Source organism: Anarhichas minor, unplaced genomic scaffold (genome assembly GCF_050575085.1).
Source record: "Anarhichas minor isolate MPS153535 unplaced genomic scaffold, ASM5057508v1 ptg000010l, whole genome shotgun sequence".
NCBI lineage: Eukaryota > Metazoa > Chordata > Actinopteri > Perciformes > Anarhichadidae > Anarhichas > Anarhichas minor.
The window spans coordinates 18287746-18312380 of NW_027466456.1; the positions used below are offsets into that span (position 1 = coordinate 18287746).

General features: G+C 43.2%; 1 protein-coding gene across 1 annotated transcript in view; it reads right to left on the reverse strand.

The window, feature by feature from the left end:
• The window catches only part of nos1apa (nitric oxide synthase 1 (neuronal) adaptor protein a), a 112313-nt gene that overhangs the window by 33314 nt on the left and 54364 nt on the right, over positions 1–24635 (reverse strand). Inside the window, exon 5 of the mRNA XM_076088695.1 lies at positions 7086–7194. Coding sequence (XP_075944810.1) covers positions 7086–7194 — 109 coding nt within the window. The remainder of the gene's footprint in view (positions 1–7085; positions 7195–24635) is intronic.

A 24635-nucleotide genomic window follows, 5' to 3' on the forward strand; every position in this document is an offset into this window, starting at 1 on the left:
TCTCTGTCAATTTGACTGAGCAAATGTAGCCTCTCTGTATCTCTGTCTGTCTATCTCTCTCTTCTCTATATATCACGCTGCCAGTGAGCTGGATCCCTGCAGCAGAAAAGTCTCGCTTGGCGGCCATAGGACAGGGCCTAGACAAAAGGCCGATGCATTATTTATCCCGGATTACCCACAGAGGTTCAGCGGTGCTTTCGCTGCCTTTCTAGAAGTCTTGGCACAAGCAAAGATAACGGACAAAAGGGAATATAATGCAATCTAGGAAAAAGCAGGGTAAACAATGAGAGGATGGCATGGGAGTCACTTCTGATTGAAGCTTTTCTTAACTCTTTCCTCTCTGTGGATGAGCTCATCTCTTTTCTTCCTGTGTGTACCTATAAACCACACCCTAAGAAAACCCCATACTCCCATCACTCTGTGCACACACGGTATTTGCAGTGCAGAGTAGAGGAGATTAACTCTGACGTATTCTGCTTCCTCTTATTAACTGTCTTACCTGGACTTCCTGATCACCGGCTAAGTACTCTAATCATCGGGGCACAGCCCGGCCTGACGTTCATCAAACGCATTGATTGCCTCGAGGAAATTAGCGGGACAGCCGGGAGCAATAACCCGGAGTGTGCGAGAGCACCGCAGACGGACGTTATCAGGGCCAGAGTGAGAACTATATCACGGCGCGGGGTTTGAGAGCGACTGAGGGCGTGTACGAGTGTGAGAGCATGAAGTAAGTGGAGTGTGATGGAATGAAGTCATGATGCCTCAGTGACTCTTCAGGACCATTAGCTCGCTTTCCAGGCTGTGCACAAAGCAAGGGCTCATCTCTCTCACACACACACACACACACACACACACACACACACACACACACACACACACACACACACACACACACACACACACACACACACACACACACACACACACACACACACACACACACACACACACACACACACACACACACACACACACACACACACACACACACACACACACACACACAGAATCTGTTGAATAATAACCAGATAAAAGTTACATTTTGATTTCTACTCTTTTTTCTTTCTTTCTCCTTTTCAGAATTTGTATGAATGACATTTCCACTCATTGCATCCATCGCCAGGCTGAGCCTTCTCTTTCTTTCTTCCTCTGGAAGCTTCAGTCCCCCCCCCCCCCCCCCCCCCCCATCCAAATCCATGAATTTTAGCTGGACTAAATTACCCAGAGGCGTGAATGTGAGTATGGATGTGCTACTGTATGTTTGATCTATCTGTCCAAACCGTTCCCTTACTCAGACAAACTTGGAAAATGATTGCGGATGGTTATCGTCTATTGTTCTCACAGAAAGGGATCAGGTGTAGCCTCACAGACGGCTGAGCAGGCAGCGGGTTAACTTGCGCCCCAGTTCTCTCGGCTGGATGAGGACGCAGCCTGCAACGGTGGTGTCCTGCAGCAGCCCTGCATGCCAGACTGGACCCGCCCCTCTCCTCCTCAGACGAGATATGGTCTAGACTAAACAAACCAAAACTGATTTGCCTGCAAACAAGCTGTTGTAAATAGAGACACAGCAAGAGTTTAAGACAGACAGGGAGTGTGTGGGACAGATCTGGTGAGTGTACTTCCTGTGGAGACTAAACTGTATCTCGTTTCATAAAAAAAATACACATTGACCAATAAAACAGGACACCATATAGACCTCCGTCTGTGTTTACATCTCAGCACTGACTTGACCTCATGGTCAATATATCATGCTGCCGATGTGGAGCACATGAAAAGAAGCGATCTGACGCAAACGCACAATGCGCCTACACTATGGACGCAATGACTCATTCCACTGTGGTTTATTTCTGCCTCCGATGTAAAAGCACTTGACGGAGAGGTAAAGAAAAAAACACGGAGAGAGTGAGAGACTAAAAGTTCTAGACAGAGGGATCGTTTCACTGAAATATGGATATTCAATAAAAAGCTGAAAGGCTATTAAATCCAATTATCTAAACCAAGCTGTGTCAAGAGTGCCGCAAGTTCTTATCATTCATATGTCTGCAAATAGCCATATGTCATCTTATATTAGCACTCCTCAATGTCAATGATGAAACAATTGATCCTCGGTGAAATTCGGGAGCTTTATCGAGGCCAACTATATTTAAACACTGCCCATTTAAGATATAAATCCACCACTCTTTTGTGCTTAAAACTATTTTTTAGAGGACAATACTACCTTGGAAAAAGGTTTTAATAAGCGATCGGTCTTGTGTGTGTGTGTGCGTGGCGATTGCTTGCTTACATCTCTGCTAGCGATGAGCAATATGACCTCAAGTTTACACCACAGTAATTTTGGGGGGGGGGGGGGGGTTTGCGGTGAAGGTTGTATATCACGGCATTACAGAATGAAAAGGGATTGTCCACTCAAAACATGATTCCACCATTTTTTTCACTCTATTGGCAATGTAAGGGAGAGTATCTTAAGAAAAAATAATATTCGGAAACATTTACTTTTTGTATTATCTCAAAGTTTTTTTTGTATTTGTCAAGGTATTACAAAAAAGTGTGTCCTACGACGCTTTGCAGCCTGTTGGTGGCACACATCCCTGGTTGTCGATTGGCTCACTTTTTTTGGTTTTTGTGCTGTATAGTTTGCAAACCCTTTACAGCTAACAGAGCTACCGGTACACACACACTGCTGTACCTCGTCGCCACTCGGCCGCTGCTACGCCGGCAGACAGCTTGGTGAGTTTAATTTTGTTTTTGAGTATTAAATGAAATATGTTTGACGATGCCTCACAGCCCATAAGTGTCTCGACGGGGGGGGGGGGGGGGGGGGGGGGGGTGTTTAGCCAATTGTGGGTTGTATTCATTCAATCCCACGATACAGCAGTGGCCGTTGCAGACACACCTGGTAGATTGCTGCTCTCTCCCGAGTGCTCTAGTTAATATCGCAGCTCACTCAGTGCTTTCCAATGTAATTACCTTTGAGCGAAGTAAGTAAAAAAAAATCATTCACGAGGCAGTGCATCATTATTTAGGCTTTCCAATCACCCTCGAAGATAGAATGTGTCATCTGTGTCCAAGGCTGAACAAGTAGAAGCCATAAGCCATCACTGAATGACAGCATGTGGTTGGAGAGGGGACTCAATTAACCACTTGACACAATCACAAATCACAACAGATGAGTCGTTATCCATCATAAACATCAGATGGGTAAAGGACCTAAATCCTTCTTCTTTTTTTTCGCCACTATTTGTTATTTTTGTGATTGTAATGATGTGGGTGTTAAGTGCATTTGCATAACGTCGCTTACTGGAATAAGGAATGTTATAAATAATAAAAAAAACGCCGCTGCCAGTCAGCAGCAGTGATGTGCTGTAGTCCATTATCAGGTTTAAAAGAAGAGACGCGTATCTTCATGCTTGGCTTGTTTATGTGTTACTGCCTCACTGTTGATCATATGGGATAAAGACTGGGCAGAGGTTGTACTGATAGGAAAACATGATATCTGGATTGGCTTTATACGCAAAGTGCAAGTGAAGACTGCACACTTAGCCTTTAGGGTGGACAAAACTTCATGGTGAGGCTACAGTGTGTGTGTGTGTGTGTGTGTGTGTGTGTGTGCGCGCGTCTACGGCCACTCTCGCAGCCGTGTGAGGCTTTACTGAATAGACAGTGGCGCTTTGAGCTAACTGCTAGCACGCTCACAATGACACTGTTAGCATGCTGATGTTTGACAGGTATAGCCATGATCACCATCTTAATTTGGCACAGCTGAGGATGATTGGACTGTTGTAAGTTTTGCAGACTTTTGGTCATACATCAACGTATTAGTCAAGTTAAAATATGACCTGATGAAAAGTCACCAATGGTATCATAATTCATCCTGGGGGCAGTATAAAAGTCCGGAGCAAACTCCATGGCAATCCATCCGTTAGATAGACTTTACTAGAACCCCAAATTGTTGATGTCATTGTGGCGTAAGAGGAAAACACCGAAACTCTGAACCTTCCCTGACTCTTTGCTCTGATTGTTATTTCTCATCTAAGGCTGCCTCTTCTAATCACACAAAACACACTAGAATACAATCGCTTTAGAGTGTTACACACAAACACAATCACACACACACACACACACACACACACACAAACTGAGCTCCCAGCCGAGGCAACATTCAGTATTCACTCCCTGGTCTCTGTCATCACTCTCACTTCAATTCTACATAATAGAGGCCAGGTCATTCATTAGCCTCCTTTAAACTGTCAATAGGAGGAAGAAGAAGGGGGAAGAGTGAGAGCATATGAGTCAGAATGGGAGAGAGAGACACACACACAGTGTCTCCGTGTTAGAACTGATTGGCCACTGAAGTCGTTTTATGCCACTCTAATCTAAAGCGAGGCCATTCTTTCACTTCTGGTAGTAAAGAAGGAAATAAAGTCTGCTTGATCTCCTACTTCATCGTACGCTCGCAACCTTCCGCGCACAGAAAACCACACACTGCTGTGGATGACATTTTTATTGCACTTTTGATATGTGTATGCCCATTGCTTTTTTATGATGCCGAGAGTGTTTCATTGTTTGTGTCTTGTTTCATCTTCTACATCTTTCTCCACTTTCGTTGTGTATTTTGTTGTTTCTGTATACATTGCAATTTGAAAGGTTGGCATCTCCTGCCATAAAGCTTTATTGGCTGCAAGCAGGCGGCTAAATGGACTACTCTTTATTTTTGAACGGTCTGTTATGCTTTTAGGTTGGAGAAGGTCATCTTCGCAAATAGGTTATTTCATATAAAAACAAAGTAATATTTTCAGTAATAGTTTCAACCGGACAGACAATTGAAAGTCAATGGTAAAACAAACTGTAGGCCTGGTATCAAAACCTGCAGATATAAACTAAAGTGTCAAGTGCACAATAATGCCTGTAATAAACTGGAATCAACAGGCATGTTGCTCTAGCAAAGCTCTTCTTCAAACTTCACAATATACATAAAAGGTTAGTCTAGGGTTAGCACTGTTGAATATGAATATTGAATATCAGCTGAACGTACTATGGACTGACAAACCACAGTTTAAACCTCTTCAATCTGACCACTGAGTAGACGGCAGAGGGCCCAGAGAAAAACGGCTTGCCAAAACATTAAGAGCCAAATTGCAGCGTTGTGGTTCAGCAATGATCGAGGGTCACTTACACTTTTCTGGACTGGAAAACAAATTCACAATCAATGGCTTTTTGGGGGAGGAAATGGTTCCAACAGTATTCTGCACAGTATCTATGTTAGCGGAACAGCTGTTACTGAAGGTAGAAAGAAAAACATTTATAAAACAGATGGTTTCTTTTTTCCCCCCCCTTACTCTGTGGTTTGAGGAATAATACCTGAAAATAATCAAGCCAAATCAATATAAATGATTAACTCTATTTTGCTGTACCAGCATCTGTGTTTTCACAGTGCAGGGTGCTTTGCCTGCTGTCATTCACCAGACGTCCACGCAGAGATAATGTCTCCACCCAGAAATAATCTCTTCAAAACATATCGTCTCAGTAACTTCCCATAATCACACACAATCTGTTCGGAAGACAAAATGAAAATGTGATGCATGCCAAAATTCTCTGGGGACACTACAGTATGGCCATGGGGCCATTAAGCTGGAAACCAGTCTGTGTGTGTGTGTGTGTGTGTACTTGTACATCTATCTTTGCGAGAATCAATTTGAGTTAAGACCCAAAGAGTGAGGACATTTTTGGAAAGTGAGGACATTTGTGCCAGTCATCCACTTTGGACAGACCTTTAAAGGCCTGTTTGAGGGTTCAGACTTGGTTTTAAGGTCAGGTTTAGATTTAAGTATGGGTGATGGTAAATGTTAGGTTTAGGTTTGTGTATTTAGTTGTGATGGTTAAGGTTAGGGTAAGAGGCTTTAGGGTAAGGGGCTTGGGAATGCATTATGTCAAGGATTGTCCTCACAAGCATAGAAGTACAGGGTTGTGTGTGTGTGTGTGTGTGTGTGTGTGTGTGTGTGTGTGTGTGTGTGTGTGTGCGCGTGTCTGTGTTCTCAATGATATGTCAACTTCGGCCTGTCTGTGAGCGATAATGAGGCAGTGTGTGCTTCACCCAGCTAACCCCTGGACTTAACTATCAAGTCCTATGAATTGGCAGCTACAGGGGAAAACCGGGAATACATTTCCAAACTAACTGTCACATCGCTGGACACCGTTTCTACTTTTTGGCTGCTCTGCAGCGACGCGTCCACCCCAAGTGGGTTTCCGACCTGTTCCTCAAACCCTCAACAACTCTGCGGTGCCAGGAGGAGCAATTGCTGCTCGGCAGCCGTGTGTGTCTCTTTATCGGAGGCTGTCAGGATGCGACTCGGACAGCGACATGATTTAAGAGAGGAGGAGGCCAACAGCCTGTGAAAACATTGGAAATGACACGCTTAGCGGTGGGCTTTTTTTTTTACCATCTTCCCATTATAGAGAGAAAGAGATAACGTTTGATGAAGTGGTTATTGCAACTCATGCGAAAACACACATTCCTTCAGTAATGCAATATGCCATCAAAACAAAGTGGGTTTTGTTCCCTCACAGCTCGAGGTTTCCTCATCTTCCGTGCATCAGTAAATTTGGCTAATCTAACGCGGTTCGCCATTTCATACTGGAAGAAAGCTATACATCTTCTATAATAATATGTTATTAACATTAATGTGATGTTCTAATTCAATAACTTTCTTGAACAAAAGAGCAGCGGGGAAATGTCTACAGTTCCTCTCCCGGGACGTGCTGCCTATTTCCTAATATGTTCGAAGTTTCTTTTAAATCTTTTTATTCAATTTGTTTTTTAGCTTTTAACCAGGATAGATAGAGAAAGATGCTCTTTTTTTGGGGGGGGGGGGGGGGGGGGGGGGGGGGGAGTCACCCAGTATACAATCACAGTCTGATCTGTTGGCCTCGAGCAGGTTGACATTAAGTGCCTTGCTCAAGGACCACTCAATAATCACAGGGTCAGGCCACATCCGATCTCTAACGTGATAACTCAAGCCGTCTCCGTTCAGAGGGATTCCATGGCTTCAGAGGGGAGAGCTCAGTAACGGGCCCGCTGTCTTTCTTACCTTCTTCTTGGACTTGAAGACATTGCAGCGGAAGACGTTACTCTGTCCGTCTCTGGCGATGTAGCTGAATATCTTCAGATCCTGTGAGTCGTGCGATACATAGAATATTCTGAAAGACAGAATGAAATAGGTCAGAAATAAAAATAAATAAAAAAGTTGATATGATGCAAAACAAAATCTGAGCCTGGCAGCGTTTCTAAATGTGTCTTAAGACGCCAAACAGGCACTCAGCCCGTTTCTCTGGGGTTTCAATGTGACAAAAATAAACACTGTTTTAAGTTTGTTTTAATCCGAAGGCATGAGACCAAACTCTGGCTCAAAAAAGGAGGGTAAGGAAAGTTGTGATCACGGGGGAAGTGCTATTTAAATCAAATTAACTGGCTTCCAGACTTCCTCTATTTCTATGAGACTTTAAAGCAGGAAGTTCAGAGACACACATTGAAAGTAAACTTGAAATTCAAAGTTAAAAAAAATAAAAAAAATAAAAAGAACTCAAGTGACAACAGTGAGACAGAGGAGGTAATACTATCACAACAAAAATATCCTGTGTGAAAGCGGAACTAAGTTTGAGACAATAATAGAGTTGTCCTGGTGGGGAGAGGCTCTGTGCAGCCTCAGCCAAGAGATACACAATATCCTGCAGAGCAGGAATATAGGACGGAATAAGTTTGGGAGCAAAAGCACCAGCACAAGAGATAAGACGCGATAACCTGCAGGGGAGAGAACATTGCAGGTGTTAAGCTCCCCAACGGATCCAATTTATGATGAGAAAAGAACACTTCTGGAGAGATAAAGCACTGCAGATGACAATATGGTGACGGGACTGTAACAAAGAAGCTGGAAAATGTCGTGTTGAGTCTAAACGAGACGGATGCTGAAACAAGACAAGGGTGGTTTTTGTTTCATTTAGCGAAAAAAACACATGAATTAATGCACAGGTAATAGAACTTTCATAAATGATCTATAGAGGACAGGGATCTATTTGTATCTGGTTGTTTGTATATTTGTTAATACGTTTTATAATAAACCCCAGTCTTGCCTGGGACATGTTCGCTGGCAGTATGTTGTTTCACAACAGGAGGAGTTGAAATGTTGTTTTCTGAAGCGCATTGCTTCCACATCAGACCTCAGGGTTCACGCCCCCTGTTGTGCTTTGTCCCCCAGAGTTCATTTTTTTTCAATATTTAAACAATCGGTCATGTCACGGCCACGTCTCTACTTCAGGGCTCGGCTGGCCTGCTTGCCGTGGGCAATTAAAAGGCCACTTTGGACAAGTGAATCAATTGGTAAAAAAAAGAACAAAACACTGTTTGTTTGTTTTTCAGGCGCTGATGATGGAAGTAGCAAAGCAGTGAGCCTTCTTATATATTGTATTGGTTCGTTTTTAAATGTGCTCTGTGAATAAACTAAACTTGAGCCATCTGGCTTCCTTCTCAGCTCTGTTGAAAGTTGCACACTTTGCACTACTGATCGGGCACCCGCAGGAAAATGGCAGCGTTTAAGGCCAAGTGAGCATTTCAATTATTCTACAAACAGGAGTCTAGTTGGGCGGCATTATCGTGATGTTGGCTTTATTTAGTTTGCCGCGAGTTTGAGAGCGAAGAGGCTAAAACATGGCAATTCACGGCAAATTTTAAATTGACCAATCGAGCAAGTTGTCTGTGTCTGTGTGTGTGTGTGTGTGTGTGTGTGTGTGTGTGCGTGTGACGTGGGCTTGGTGCCCCCTCTCACTATGCCAGCTCCCTGATTGCTGTTCAGCCTGCACACCTGCTCTCCATCTCGTCACCGACTCTGCAGTACATCAACCCCAGTTCTTGGTTCTCTCATCAACACATCGTTGCTTCGGCCAAAGTTGATCACTGCCTGCCACCCTGCCACGCTTCACCAGCCCCCAGCGCTCCTCCTCACAAAAACGAGGCTCCCCATTGCAGAACAAGATTTCTACATCCTAACTGTTGAAAAAAAAAAAATAGCCTTAATTATCCTTGCGTGTCACTGCTCTACCCGAAAACCTTTCATTGGGAGCTCGTACAGTTGCCTCATCACTATGAAGACTGAAGCTCCTTTTCTGCAGGTTAATGCGTTGCTGGTCTTGCAGTTAAACATGAAATATCTTAGTTGAGAGAAGAAACCAGAAACCCCAGGCAGAATAGCTTCCTAATTGGGACCAATTAGTGCCATATCAAGGGTCCTAGGGGTATATTTGGGGTATTTTATCACAGCGAGACATTGGACAACCAACAGAGAGCAAATGGCATCCGTCAAAATGTGTCCCTGAATGTTTGTCTGTGCATGTTGGTTTTGTACGTGCAGGAAATCCGGGGTCTCATCCGTACAGTGATGCATCAGAGACATCTCTGACGGATTTGTTTTGGCCTTTTCTGTGGGAGCCAGACTGGCTGAGGTCTAGATGTAGGTATAGATGCCGTCTTTTGTCGACCCTGTCAAAATACCAGACCCAGCTATCTGCAGTGACTCATATAACCAGAGACGCTTACAATCACTTGAAATATTCACAACGTGTTAGAAAATGCCCGCTATTAGTTTCAGAAAAACAAGTTGTGAATGTGAGATTTCAACAGTGCAGGAACAGGTTTCAAACAATATAATGACAATGACGATGGGATGGCAGGATTTTAATATGATTTAATAACAATTTATGAAGCAAAGAAGTACGAATGTAGAAAATCCCATCATTCGAACGCCGTGCTCCTTTAGTGGAAGGTAAAACACGAAGGGAGCACACCCGTGATGTCACAAATAACCCCTTAATGCACAGAACTGTGGGTGCAACGGTATCTCACAACTGATTGGCCCAAACTGTAGTTACGGTAAATGGACTTGCTTTTAACACTACATGTCATTCACCCACTCACACCTATTCATACAGCGGCTACCACGCAAGGTGCCACCCGCCCATTAGGGCCAACTAACATTCACCCCCATTCATACACCGCAGGGGAAGGACGACCCGCTCCAGCACTGAGCCACACTTGCCCAAAGTCTATTTCATCCATACGATGTTACTAACATTTGGTCTGATGCCTCTAGTTTTGTTTATGGGCATTTATTTTCATATGTAGATATCATGTCATTGTCAATATAAATCCTACACACTGTGAATACATGATATAACCAGCTGTGTTGTCCTCACTGTTATTTACATTCCTGTATAAGTAAGAGAAATGCAAAAATAGCAAAAATAAATTCACATTTATTTTTTTTGCATGTGCACACATGCAGGAGAGAGTTAGCATCAACAGTAGCTTTACGCATTGCTCACCACAGCTAATGAGCGGCTCTGAACAGAACAAGATCTGGATCCTGTCGCGACATCACAGTTTACAGAGCACTTTCTGGGAAATACGGCAACATTATGCTCGAGGGATCACAGGGAGGTGAGGTGGCTGCAGCTCAATTAGAGTGGCTGAACCATTTCTGTCAACAAACACAGCGTGCTAACTGGGGCTTTATTATCAAGCCGTGTCATCTGCTGGAAATGAACTGACCGCTCCCTTCCGGCTGCACTTTGCGAAAACCTTTAAGTTGTCTCCCCTTTCAACCATTCACCCCCCACCAAAAGAAAAAAAACCCAGTCACTGTGATAAAAATCAATGTCCCGACAGATTTCGTTCTTTGAAATCCAAAGCAGGGGGAAAAGGTCTTATGTTCTGCCAATTGTTGCCTGCAGAGAACTGAATCTTATTCAAAACATGTAGGCAATGATAAAAAAAACAGACATTACATGCTGCCAGACAAGTGAAGCTCAGCCAAGAGAGAGTGAAAGTGAGCTTAGCCGACTGGCTTAGCTGACAAATCCCCAAGCGGCGCGGAGATGACGGCCCAGATACATCTCTATCAACCGTCTCTTAAGGGGAACAAGCTGCCAAACATCCAGGTGAAGACGCGTCGGATGGATCAGATCTCAGAATTAGAGAGGCGGGCTCCACATGAAAGTCGGTTAAAGGCCAAATAAATCAGTCAAGTACTGCCAACGGAAACGCTTCTCATCTTCAGTTTTAGGGGGGGGGTTGCTTTTCCTGTTTATAAAAGATACAATCCACAACAGTTTCTCATGAATGAATGCCACTCTCCTTCTCTCTGTCACTGAGTGAATTAAGCCGGTAGAGATGCAACTTAGTGCTGGGTCTCTGGCAACGGAAACAATACGGTTGTGCAATTGTTTCATTGGCTGGTAGAAATTCAGCAGCCAGCAATGACACAGCAGGTAATCAGATCCCAACACAGGTATTGGAGATAAAAGCGATAAAAGTAAAGATCACTGACAGTGGAAGGAGTCAAACATGAGACATAACTCTGGAGCCCCCGTGGTCAATAATAATCCATTTATAATTTCAGATGATCTAGATAATCAGAGACATTTGGAGGACTAATCTAAAAAATAAGATAAGAATTCAATTAAAATCAACTGTGAATGATTTTACATCAGGGCCTCGGGATCAAAATGTGTGAGCAACATTTAACAATCATGCAGAGAAGTAGGAGCGTACGTTTCTCCACTGGCAGTTCACTCAGTAGACCAGAATGTTCTGTCTGACAGCAGGGAGATGTTTTTAGTTTTGATTTTGAATTTTGGGAGGTGACTCGATTTTGCTTTGATCATTTCATCTCACGAGATGGATTTCCCCGACTCAACTCGTCACATTTAACCGTAAGAGGTGACCACATGCAAAGTGTTAAGAAAGTTCTTTCCTTGTTTTTATTGAAATATTCTTTCAATCAGATCCCTTAAATGAGAAAAGAAAGATCTGACTAACCGCCTTACAAAGAAGCCGCTCTGCCACAGGGGAGAGACTGCAGAGGTTAGTGCATGAGGAGGTGACAGAAACAGGAAAAGAAGACTTCTGTTTGAAAGCCCAGAGGTGGATGTGGAGTGAAATAGAGACGGACACTCGAGGTAAATGAACCCTAGTATTCAATTATCCTAAACCTAATGCTGCTCATTAATGCCGTTTGTGAGAATGCCTAGGTTCGAGTGACAGCTTTAGTGTCAATCAGCAGCACGGTGTAGAAGTTACAGCCTTTACAATGTTTTAATTCCAGCATTCTCTGTCCATTAGGTTCATTGGTGGAAGTGTTTCGATATGGAGCACAGAGCCAGGATGTGCCCTCTCTGCAAGTTCAGTTTAAATTCTACTTTGTAAACTTTTTAATGGGGGTGCAAAATGTTTTTTTTCACGCTGGGGAGCAAATCTTAACTGAATTACTGAGCTTATTGTCGTTGTCGCTGACTGTGTGAGCCGGCTCAGTGAGTTAACATTGCCAGGTGCACTGTATTTATGATGTTTTATAAGATGCCACGATTGTCCTCTATGTGAGGTCTGAACAAGGTCTACACCTAATCAGACTTCTCAGTTTCTTTAACGCTCATGTATCACTCTGCAGGGACAAAGCACCTCATTTTGTTATTCTCATGTCTGTGTTGCCCTCATTTCTCTATTCGACATCTCAAACAAATAGAGCCCCCCCCCCCCTTCGTCTCTTTCCCGCACAGTTTGCAATGGCAGGGCTAACACTTTGTAACGATGTCCTTTCCTGTTTCAGCACAGGGACGCATGAGCATCGCTGTTTGCAGGATATTTGGCAGTCACCACCATAACTCTCGCCCTATCGTCTGTCGTCTATGTTTTCACTCAGCTGTTATAATAACCAAGTATTTGGCTGTCTCTGTCTGCCAGGACTAAAAAAACGTAATGTGTGATGGTGAAAGTCAGTCGCTCCAGATCTTGCAGGTTTAAACCAGTCTTCTGATCGGTCGCCAGCTCAGACGACAAAAATAAACTCAAAAATTTGACCGCTTGACCTAAAGCCACGATAAGCTTCGTATGTTATGATGTTTATTGTTGGCATCTTAACCGTCTTCTTCGTTTTCATGTTGAGGATTAACTCTACAGTGCATCACTGATTCTCTCCTGACAGTCTTTTAGATTCACTGTTTCTCACAGTTTGAATGCTTTTTTACATTTTGACAGCGAGAACCAAGCGGCCCGTCCGTAAGACGTCAACCTCTGTGCTGTGATTACTGAGCTGAAAGTTCCGCTTCGCTTTTGACAGTTGTGTTGGGCAACATCTCCATTTGCTGTTGCTCCTCAGCTAAATGTGTCTCGGCTCACAACTGCAACAGGCTTCAGCTTTAGACTTAAAAGTAGAGAATCCCTTTAAACAAAAGCACATTTAAAGAGGTTATATAAAGCCTTTTGACCGTGTCACACTAAAAACTGCTCAGGTCTGCAGAAGGAGAAACCGTTCGTTTTCCTGCATATTTCATTTTTGTATCACACACGGACAAGTTTCTGCGATAGCGCCGACCTTAAATCTTTTCCGGAACAAATTTGGCAGCTCCGAGGTAAACCGGACTCAATAACGCAGCATACTGATCAGGCATTATGTTGATTAAAAGTGGCTCTAAAAAGGCAGGGTGAAAAGGTAGAGTTTCATTATCGGAAAAGCTGTTGTGTCAGCTCAACCTCCGCGTGCCCACGTAAAGAAAAGCCTGGAATTATACAGCAGTACGGCCGGACAAAACAGATTTAACCATCGAGCAGACAGGCAATTTCCTCCTGCACTTGTTAGTCAAGGTGAGAAGCTAGAGGCATTATTTACAAGGGGGGGGGCGTGTATATGAACATATTTTGGGGTCTTTTATGGGAAGTGAGGTCACTAAATCAATATCTCCAGCCCTGCAATAAACCGAGCGAATGGAATGACACTCAGACTTTCTCCCAAACAAACATAAACCTCAAAATAAATCAAGATGGGTTTGATATTTATGTGGTATTGTGCCTCGGGGGGGGTGTGAGCATGTGTGGATTTGTTCAAATGGGTCTGGACTTTAGAGCTGAAACCCACCTAAGATGCTTTAAAAAGAATAACAGAATGAATGGATTTGCAAAGGATGATACATTTTTTTAAACGGGCACCTATGATGCCTTTTGGGGCTTGGGGGCCACCGCGGCGGCCACTGAAGATCTTATTTGCCCTGAATTAAGTATCTCAGGCAAGCTGTGAGATAACTGTGGGGGGGGCATTCAGCCGGACAGGAACTTTTAGATTGTTTATAATCCACAATAGGTTTAGTTCTACATCCAGTCATTCCACCGCTTGCACGTCTGTACCGTTTATCACACAATACTTCCTTCTTTAGTTTAATTGCAGTTATTCTCTCGTCCTCCCTGCAGAGGCCATTTGATGTCCTTGTTACGAAAACAAATCCCACATATTCACTTCTATTCAATGGATGAAAAACATCGGGAGAACAGCTCCTGAGCTCGTACATACTGTATGACACACACAATCTGCAAACATTGAAGTAAGAATGCAACACATTGTGCATCGACAGCATCTTGCAAGGTGACTGAATGGATGGAATGTGTGATGGCAGTTCTTTTTATCAACTGAAGAGTCTCCGGAGAACGACAGAAAGAGGAGACGGATGAGAGGGAGAAAGAAAACCAACAAAACTAGCTAACTAATAAAACATCATTTTTTTAGTCGCCGGAGATGAAAATTAAAAGAAAAAAGACCAAGTGAGGGAAAAAGAGATCGAAAGCTCAAGCACAGCTCATACATATGAGATTACAGACGGAGGGAGAGATGGAGAAAATGTTCCAATTCAGATTTTTTTCCCCACCACAGACAGTTCAAAGGACTGAGATCTCATGTGTTCTAACCACAGCAAACAGAACATAGAGAAATCTTGGATACGGAGGCATACGACCTACATTATTATCTGTATTTGAATGTGGATTCTTCATATCTTTTTAATAATCTGCCAAGACATAAAAGCAACTCTGTCAAATGTTGTGGTACATTGACTGGCTGAGTTAGTCAAGGATGTGACGGAACAACCAAATAAGACAGGAAGATAAATTCAAAAGAGTCAGACAGACTGCAGGAACCCTTTTTAGTCCCCGTCAGCTTTTAGTGGCACGACCAAGTGAACACGTCTGAAAAGTCTCCTTCGTAATGAAGTTGAACTGCTGCACAGTCAGTGACGTTTTCTCATTAACTTTGCTCCCGTCTTCACCACACCTTAGCAACAAACTAGCAACACTCCTCCACATCCTTTAGCTCTTCTACCCAAACGTCCCTCCCTCTTTCTGTCCTGTATTACTTTCCACTCCTCCTGCCCTCCCACTCTTTTTTCAAAATCAGTGTTATTCTCCAACATGCGTTGTGCGGGGGAGGCCAGTGGCCCCGTATCTTTGCTCTGATATAATAAATAAATAAAAAATGTTGGGTTGTATGACGGACGTAATAATTGGAGATTAAAAGGAAGATAGTGTGGTACCACTGAGAGCTCCAGAAGAGCTACAAATGGAACTTGTAGTGACATTTGTTTTCTTTTCCAACATAGAGGATGAACTTTCAATCTCAACTTTTAAGCCATGAGAGATGCGTTAAGGGCTCAGAACAATGGAGAGAAGTACAATTCTGAGACGACTTGAGCTGACGCCATCTGCTGAGGAGGATTGTGGGCGATTGGATCAGGAGCTCCAGAACAGATACTAATCAGTTTTTGACATTTTATTATTGGGAGTAAGTTCTAATAAACCTTTACATCCATTCAGAGACAGTTTAGTAGAACGTCTGCCTTCTGATTATGTTCCACATTCTCGGCACACTCACCTTCTCCGAGGCACAAAACAACCCCAGACCTTCTCTTTGCTTTGTGGACGGTAAGCTGGACTTGTTTTTCGCCTACGGCCAGTAGTGAAGCTGTGGGGGTAAATATGAGCAACATTCCCGAGCAGACAGGTAAAGTTATTATTACTTCCAGTAGAAGAAAAATACTTAACAATACCTGTCAAAATGCAGTTTGTGGCTGCAATAAATCCCAAAGTTAAGTGCTTCTGCAACCTTTCTACACTTTCGGCTTGAGAGTAGGAGTACAGTATGTGTGACAAATACTCTCAACTCAGTGGTCCATTTAGTAGGGTTTTTCCTGAGCTTTCAACCATTACAACTCACAGTCAACACTTACCAAATAATATGAAAAACTAATCATATGCATTGCATCTGCAATCTAACGATTACTTCGTAATACATTCTCTTGATCCCGTGCCTGTTCGTGACGCATGCTGTCCAGAGCGGGTACCTGCCCGGCCACCTGCTCGGCAACTCCAGGGAGGTGAAGTCCGCAGAGCCCTGAAGCCCCGCCCCCACTGCGGAAACAGAGCGCTATCGCTTATTCATTCAAAGTTGATTGAACATTGTCCAAATTGGCCCAACTTCGACAATGCACGTCCTCGGGTCCACAGCAATACACTCTTTAAGAGTGCGTGCCAAGTGCCAAGTGGAAAACCACAGACGGACATAGTGACAGACGGAAATGTCCTGATTAATAGTTAGATGATGCCGATACAGCTCCAACTGTCGGTCATGCTCACTCAGACATCATATCTACACCAACTGTCCACCAAATGTGGTTGCAAAAGGACAAAGCGTTCACGTTTTTTTAGTCATATAGAGTAGACCCAGCTGTGGCAAATTCCAAAGCAAAACTTTCCATTACCTTCCAAAGATGATTGCTCAACATTCTTAGGAGGAGTAGCGTAAAATCATGGTTGGACACGATTCAAAATGGCGACTCTTGTTTCTGAGATTTATGGTTCAAAAGGTACAGTCAAAAACGTGAAGTTAGTTATAGCGCCACCATGTGGCCACATTGCACAATCTTCAACACTGCAGGTCCTTGGGTCCCCGAGCAATACGCCCCCCCCGTTGCTTTATAGTGAGATGAACTTCAGGGAATAGCACGTTAACCGTGTCAAGGCAGATCTCAAATCAAGTTCTACATCTATTCCACAGTGTCCTTTTGTGAATAAATATCGATGAGTGTGAAGCTCTTAAGGTTGTCATGACCGTTTATGAAAACTAATGATTCAGCTGAGTGGGAGGGGAGCTCCTTTACAACCGTAGTCAGGTCTTCAGAAGCTAAGCAGCCCAATGTAAGCACATAGCACCGACGTGTGAAAACACATGTAGACACACAGCAGCTCGTGGTCTCATCACATGCTGCAAAGGATATATTAGTTCTTTAGAGTATTGTGTGAAAATCTTTTAACTGCACGTATATTATGTGGACGTGCACAGACACAAACTGCTTCTTCCAACAGGTCAAAGAAGAATCACCATAACACTGTGCAACCATACTAATGTATAATTAGGGCAGGTAAGACCGTACAAACAAAATCAATGCTAAAGCACAAATAAATAAAAGATTAATCTTCCAGCCGAAGAAGGAAGACCTTCTGGTGTCTGGGAGCTTCAAAGCTGTGGAAAAGAAACATGCTCTCACTAACCAACTCCTTTTTAAAGTTCATGGTATCTTTCAGTGAAAAATATGTAAGAATTGAAAACAGTGCAGTATGAATTAAATATAGATGTATCTACATGAGAAAAGGGGGGCTGGTGAAAAGACTTGCGACACCTTCCCAGACATGTCATTTGGAATTGAGAGGATAGTAAATCCAATAACTGTGGCAGTGTTTTTCTGCAGTTTGTGCTGCACAGCTAATAGTTAAAGGTCATTTTCAGACACATTTTGCTGCCGCTTTCCTCTTTTCAGGCAATTAATTTAGTGTTACAGTTACGATGTTACTAAGCTGGTGAGTGGGTAGACCGATTTGTGTCCAAAAGCGTCTCTTTTCATACAATTTGGCAGGCAAAAAAAGATTTTTAGGACCTACTGGTTCTAAAACATTTAAAAACAAGCTTTATATCTTGTTATTATCAGGCTATCAGAAAGACACCTCTGAAACTAAAAAGGGTTCGTAAAAAAATATATAGAAATAAGGATGTCAAAACAGCTGTCCGAGAGAAAATAATAACGAATAGAAGTTCCATCCTGTTTCTTGATTAATAAGGATGAAGAAATCTGAAGACCTTAATTATCACGGGATTTAAAGGACAAAGGAGATTAACAGGTGTCATCTGTGTCCTCGGGGCAGAAATTGTGAAAGTTAATCAGGTGTTTCACCAGGTCAGTGAAAGCGGGAGTCGGTGGAATAATACAGGACCTCAAACCAGCTGCAGAGGCATAACCTGGTGCTGTGCAGATGTTTTATTTGAAAGGTGAGTCTTTTTTTAACGTCTCCTTTATGAATCACGCTGGGAGGAGGAGTCTGGCTGAGCAGCTGGGGGGGGGGGGGGGGGGGGGGGCACTGTTATGTGTTGAGACTGTAAATGATTAAGTCTGGCTCATGTTGTTTTCCCTCAGTATTTGTTGGACGGAGCCCAGCACTGTAATAATGCAGAGAACCACAGGGTCCCCTCTGATCTGGCTGTGGGAAGAGACCCGACCGGCTGTGCAAAAACGATTTTCCTGGACATCACAGGAACTGTTAGGAGCCTGCAACTGGTTTTCCAGATAACAAATCTTTGTAATCTGGATTAAAGGTTTCAGTTGGAACAAAATATTAAGATCCTGAGGACCTAAAACACATTTGAAAGGTTGTGTGTTTAGCTATTATTTACAGCTAATTGGTATGAGGCTGTTTGCTTTCACTAAGGCTGTGTTGGAAACTGCTCCCCCTTTACCATTCAGTGCGAGATCTCACAACACTGTTTCTTCCATTTTGACCCATGCTAGCTAGTAGCTTGGAAAATAGCAATATGGGGCACTGAATCTGGAGAGTTTAACTGTTTATTACAACACAAATGAGAGAAGATTTGGCTTGCTAGCGCATATCACAGTCCCTCCGCCTCATCCCCCCCCTGCTATGAGACATGGGAAAGTTTGCTGATTCCGCAGGGAGTCCAGGAGATCTTGCAAAAAAGTGTCTAAAATCTCAATTTACTGCGGCTACTGCTTACATTTTTTTTGAGATAAACTTGTCTGAGATTTCTGTAATGTAATTTTGTCTGTGGTGCTCAAAGCATGTTGAAAAGGGCCACTGGAGGAAAAGACCCGTGTGTCTTCTCACTGTAGAAAGAGTCCCTGTGAAAAGACTTTAGAGTGACTCTAGAGTAACTAGGAAATGTTGAGTTTCTCAAATGTAATTACTTAAAGGGAGGGAAATGAAAGGTCCTTTTCTTCCATTACATTAGAGTTGTAGAAGATCTCAAAACCTGGGCACATAAAAACACAACTGCATTACCTCTTCTTTTGTAATTTGAGTTAAACGACCCTTTAAAAGTTACTATATTTTGGGAAAGTTTCTGTCCGAGAGGAAATTGTTCTTTCAATTTCCTCTTCCTTCTATGAGTTCTTCTCCGTTGGGGAAGCGAGCGCACCATCAAACTTGACTGGACAGTCCATTAGCTCAGAGGAGTAGGATGCTGCTGAGACAGAGATTGTATAGGACTGAATGAGGTTGTGAGGAACTGCACGGGCTTTCATGTGTGCGCTTTGCTGTATGTGTGCACAATGAGTGTGCAGCATGTAGCCAGTACGCGCAAACTGAAACATCAAAGCAAAATGTGTGTGTGTGTGTGTGTGTGGTTCGCTTCATATTAAAGCTTTGCTTTCCATATCACATGATCGGGGTGTTTCTACAGCACACAAACACGAGATTGACTTTAATTGGGTGGGTGGGAGCTCCTCACTGGAGAGGTTAGAAGTGAGAATGGACTGTTAGGCGGAAGTCAGCGAGGGCGGCCTTCTTCTCAGAGGATGACAGCAATTACCACGGTAGAAGACCGGAGAAGTGTTAACCCGAGACAGATACACACATACGATACACACACACTCTCTCACTACTTTCCAATCTCTCGCTGACACACACACCCACGGAGGAACGCTGCAAGACACTAGGAAACACTCTTCTGGAGTCGTGTGAAACTCTTTTTGTTGAGTCATGTTACTGTTACCAATAAACCAATAAACCGACATTCTGAGTCAGCGAGGGAAGATGTAACATCTGAGACTCGTGCTGTTACAGTTACAGCTTCAATGTCACTGGATTATTTGAGACATAATACCAAAAAACATGTTTCAAAGTTTCAAAAGTCTGATAGCAATATCTGCAGATGTACCACAGTGTGCAGGACATTGTACAACTGAAAAAGAAACGTCAGTGTCAGGATTAAACGATGCAATACAGACTCCACAGACTGATCTTTGGCAGTTCTCTAGTACTTATCAGCTGTCGCCCTGTCAAAATGTTGTTGGACGATATGTCACAGAAATGGTTGATGTAAACGATATTGTCAGATGTAATGATAATATAACAGCATAATAATGAAAGTACACGCTTTAAAATAGCGATGAACTTCACTCTTAAAGAAATTTAGAAATCGGATTGTGGGGAAAAAAAATGTAAATATCACATAAAAAGCAGGGCTCTGTTTACCAAAATGTCAACTAATACTGGCGGATTCATAGGCGTATAGCTAAAATATTTTAATAACATGCACCCGTACGCAAGGATCTGCTGTGACCAGATGAAAACTGTCATTTCGGTAGATAACACATAGACTCCAAGAAGACCTAAAATGAAGAGTCCTTGCTGAATAATTAGGTTTGAGAATATCTGTGTACTCGAATCACGAACATCCAACAAATCAGACCCTTCAGTTTTATCAGTTTGCACCAAAGCATCATCAAGTGTAGAAGATGATATTACAGATGTATTTGCAGAAAGTCGTATTCTAGACGTCTAACCTTCACCATCTGCTGCTGATATTACCAACAATCTTGCATCCGCCATCTGTTTATCTCGGGAGTGAGTTATGAAATACCGAATCGGGGAGGAATTTTCAAAAGGTTTAGCAGATTCACTCAGCGGGTGGCTGACTTATGTCTTGATTTACACACACAAAAATAACCATGAGGACCCTGTGATTTATTATTCCTTTGACTAAAAGTGGACCAAGTGAATTCTAGAAATCCAACTGAATTATTGTCAGTTTATACCCAACATTAATTTCAGAGAGGGACATTTTCCTTTTAGCTTTTTTAGCTCTGCTCTTCTCTGGTGAGCCTGCCAACACTGACAGATTATGCAGACACTAAAAATATATGTCTATAACAAATTACCTTCGCCGTAACTCTCGATAGCTGGCATAAGAAGAGATATTACAATATGTCTGACATTATTGATCAAACCATCTGTAACCATAAGGAATAACTATATACTATTACCTTTACATTTGGCAAACCTGTTTGGGGATCTGGACGGAGGTAAACTCCCCCTTCTCTTACCCTAACAACATCTGGAATAAGCAACATTATCTTGGTGGTTCCAGCTTTTATTCTGCACATATTTGCAGGAAAAATGATTTTGAGACATGCAGTACATAATACGTGCAGCATGTTAGGTGTATTATGCAGTATTTAGTTATTTAATCCTCTGGACATGGCTGTGGTGTTGTTTCACCCCTTCAAGGTCTTTTCCCTCTCAGCCCTGCAGCTGCAGCTCAGAATTGGTGGGTGGCCTCAAGTCATAATAGTGTGTGCAAGTGTCTATGTGTGCTACATGTGTCTGTCCCATATTAGATGCAAGTCTTGTGTGTGTGTGTGTGTGTGTGTGTGTGTGTGTGTGTGTGTGTGTGTGTGTGTGTGTGTGTTTGCCTGGAACTTTGTGAGCTCGGCTAAAAAAAAAAAGAAAAGGGTGTTCAGGCTGCCAGTCTGATGTGTGTGGGTGGGTGTGTGTTCTTGATCCAGGGGATTCTGGTACACTCCTTACTGAGTTGGTCTGCTGCTTTTGCCCCGAGGCTGTGCGTCTGTCAGTTGGAATATTAAATACACACACACACACACACACACATTGCATCTACACCTGTAAATATTATGAGAAACCCGCTACAGCAAAAGGGGCTAAAAGTCCTCCTCCCTGGCTGAAACTGTCCACCTACCGTCAACGTCCTCTGCTGTTGATGTGACGCTCATGACAAAGTGTTTACAGTAACACCGTTCTGCAGCAGCCAGCAATTATTTGTCATAGTTTGTTTGTGGTTACGGCCAAGCGAGCGTTGCGTTCATTCGCTTGCATGCAGACACGAGGGAAAGCTCATGACTCGTAACTGAAGTATTCATTTATTTCAAATTTGAATATTAGTGGCAGTGCTTTCATCACTGAACTAGCATTACGACACATTTTGTTCTCCTGTTTTGACAGTGTGATTCCCACGGTGTATTGACTTCATGACGATGACACGCCACTAACACGAGAGATTTCACAGGTGAAATGGGAGATTTGAAAGGCATGGCCCGATGCAGTCGATATGTGTTTTTTACTGGACTGGTGGCGTGAATGGCATCCTCGTGTGCATGCAGGAGAATGACATAAAACAACGGGGGAGGGGAGTGACAGGGACCTTTAGAAAGGCCTAACATTTATCCTTCAGCAATGACATGAGACATTCTGAGAATGATGTTGTTCCATTAAAAGGACGTTGCAATCGGACGGCGTTGTGGCTCAATTCATTACACATGTATCTGGTCTCTCCGGTCACTCGTACCGACTCACAGGCCCCGGTAGTTCAGTTTGTATCCAAACGGCGAAACATTTCAACTGACTGCAAGATCATTTCACCTGACTGCGCGGGAGACAACCTATCGTGTAATATTCATTTTGTGTGATGAAAGAAAAACGAATAGATGTCGAGACCCGATTTAAGCATCCATTGCATATATTGGAGCACCCGATGACTCGTGACCACCCAGTATTTTCTGTGGAATAATAAGAAGCAGATGGAACGAGCAGCCAAGGAGACATTCTCCCCCCCCCCCCCCCCCCCCGGATGTATAACGGAATCTCGTCTCTGGTGCAAATTACGGCTGCCGGAACTTTCTCTGTAGAAGATTTGGTTTCAAATTGTAAGAGATCATTTTGCTCACTTTAATGAAAAAGTATACAAAGAGAACAGTGCACAGGGGTGGACTTCATCATCCTGGGCCGCGTGCCGCTCAGTAACTGGGAGTCAGGCTCTATTTAAAAAAAAATCATTTTCCGGGGCACTTCCAATGACAGAAAAAGTAGGAGACTCTCAGAGTTTTAGAAATGATGGGCCATTAGGGCGGCCACAGAATCCCAGACACAGGTGTGATTCACATGTCGCCTCTTTATCAGGTTACGCTACAATTTCTAACTGCAGCATCCCTGTTTTTCTCTTTCTCTGTCTGACTTTTTCAAAGGGTTCTTTTCAGCAGAAGTTGCAAAGAAATATGTCACAAAGAACATTGGAGGCATTTGTAGAGACGTGATGGCCAAACCAATGCTCTTTTGACATCAATGGTGATCATAGAAATGACTGTCGTTTCTGAGGATAGCAGTGTTCAATTGAGCGGTAAGCTGTAGCTGGATTGTTTTTTTGGTATTGTTCACCACCGTGAGTCTACTCTCACGGGTCGCACGCGGCTGCAACATGACCTCGTTTACCCGTCTACGTCCAAACGAAGCCGGAATCAAAAGGACACACGACGCTCCAATTCAGGACAAAGAGCAGCTGTGAGCGGCACTGACGACAACAACAGTGCCAGAGCTCAAACATGCAGAGGTGTGACATCCTCCTTCGTGGAACAATAAATCTGCTTGGTTACAGACGTTCATCATTCGGAGAACTCTGATACCAGTGAAATCAGCTCCTGTATTGTTTCCCTCTCAGTGGGTTTACAGTTACACGAAAAGCTACGGCGGCAAGTTGGAAAAACCACAGTAACCCCAGACGGCAGCTTCAAAGAGCTGCGCGCCTTCACGAGAGCAGCAGCCGCTGTATTTCCATTGGAAACAATGGAGGCAGAGCGGTAATTAGCATTTATATCATTTCATTTCAGCCCTCGAAAACTCTTTCAAATGGCACAATCTGAGAGGGCAAAATCGACTCTTTGGTTGAACTGCTCATAGCTCATGTCTGCACAACTACACACTGCGTCATTTTAAAGCATCGCAGGGCTAAACGTCTAGAAACACCTGATTTAGAGGACTATTGTAATATTGACATAGCACACAGATTGTGGCTGGATTTGAGATCGCGGAGTACCCTAAATGTTCTGCATCTAGTCTGTGATGATTCCCCCCCACACACACACACACACACACTGCAAAAGAAACTTGAGTTACCATAGGATCCATGCCAACACCACAACAACAGTTCTACACTTTAGGAGTGAGGAGTGCAATGATTTGATGATGCAGTAGTTTGATGTCACCGACATAATGACAAAGAGACGCTCAATTGAGACTGCATCCAGCAAACAAACAGTGAAGCCTAATAGTTTAAAAAGAGAGCTATATTTTGATTGGTCGTCATTAATGTTGGGGGAAGACACTAGTCTGCAGCGTGACTTCATGGCCATTTGAGAGCCGCCACAGTTCTCTTCAGTCGCGGTATTCAGAGCTACAGCTGCCACAGACCTGACTTCTCTGATGGTGATTTTTTGACATTGTTGGAGCAGGTGGCGGTGACAGTAGAAATGCTCTCAGAGCTAAAATGCTGTATTATGTATTCATTGCTTATTTATGTCTGTGTGGCTTGTTTTGTGGGGCGCTACATAAATAAAACATTCATTGCTGGTGCAAGTGTCCTGCGACATGTTTAAATGCGTCAATGCGATTGACAGCGCCGCTGGCGTTGCATACGAGG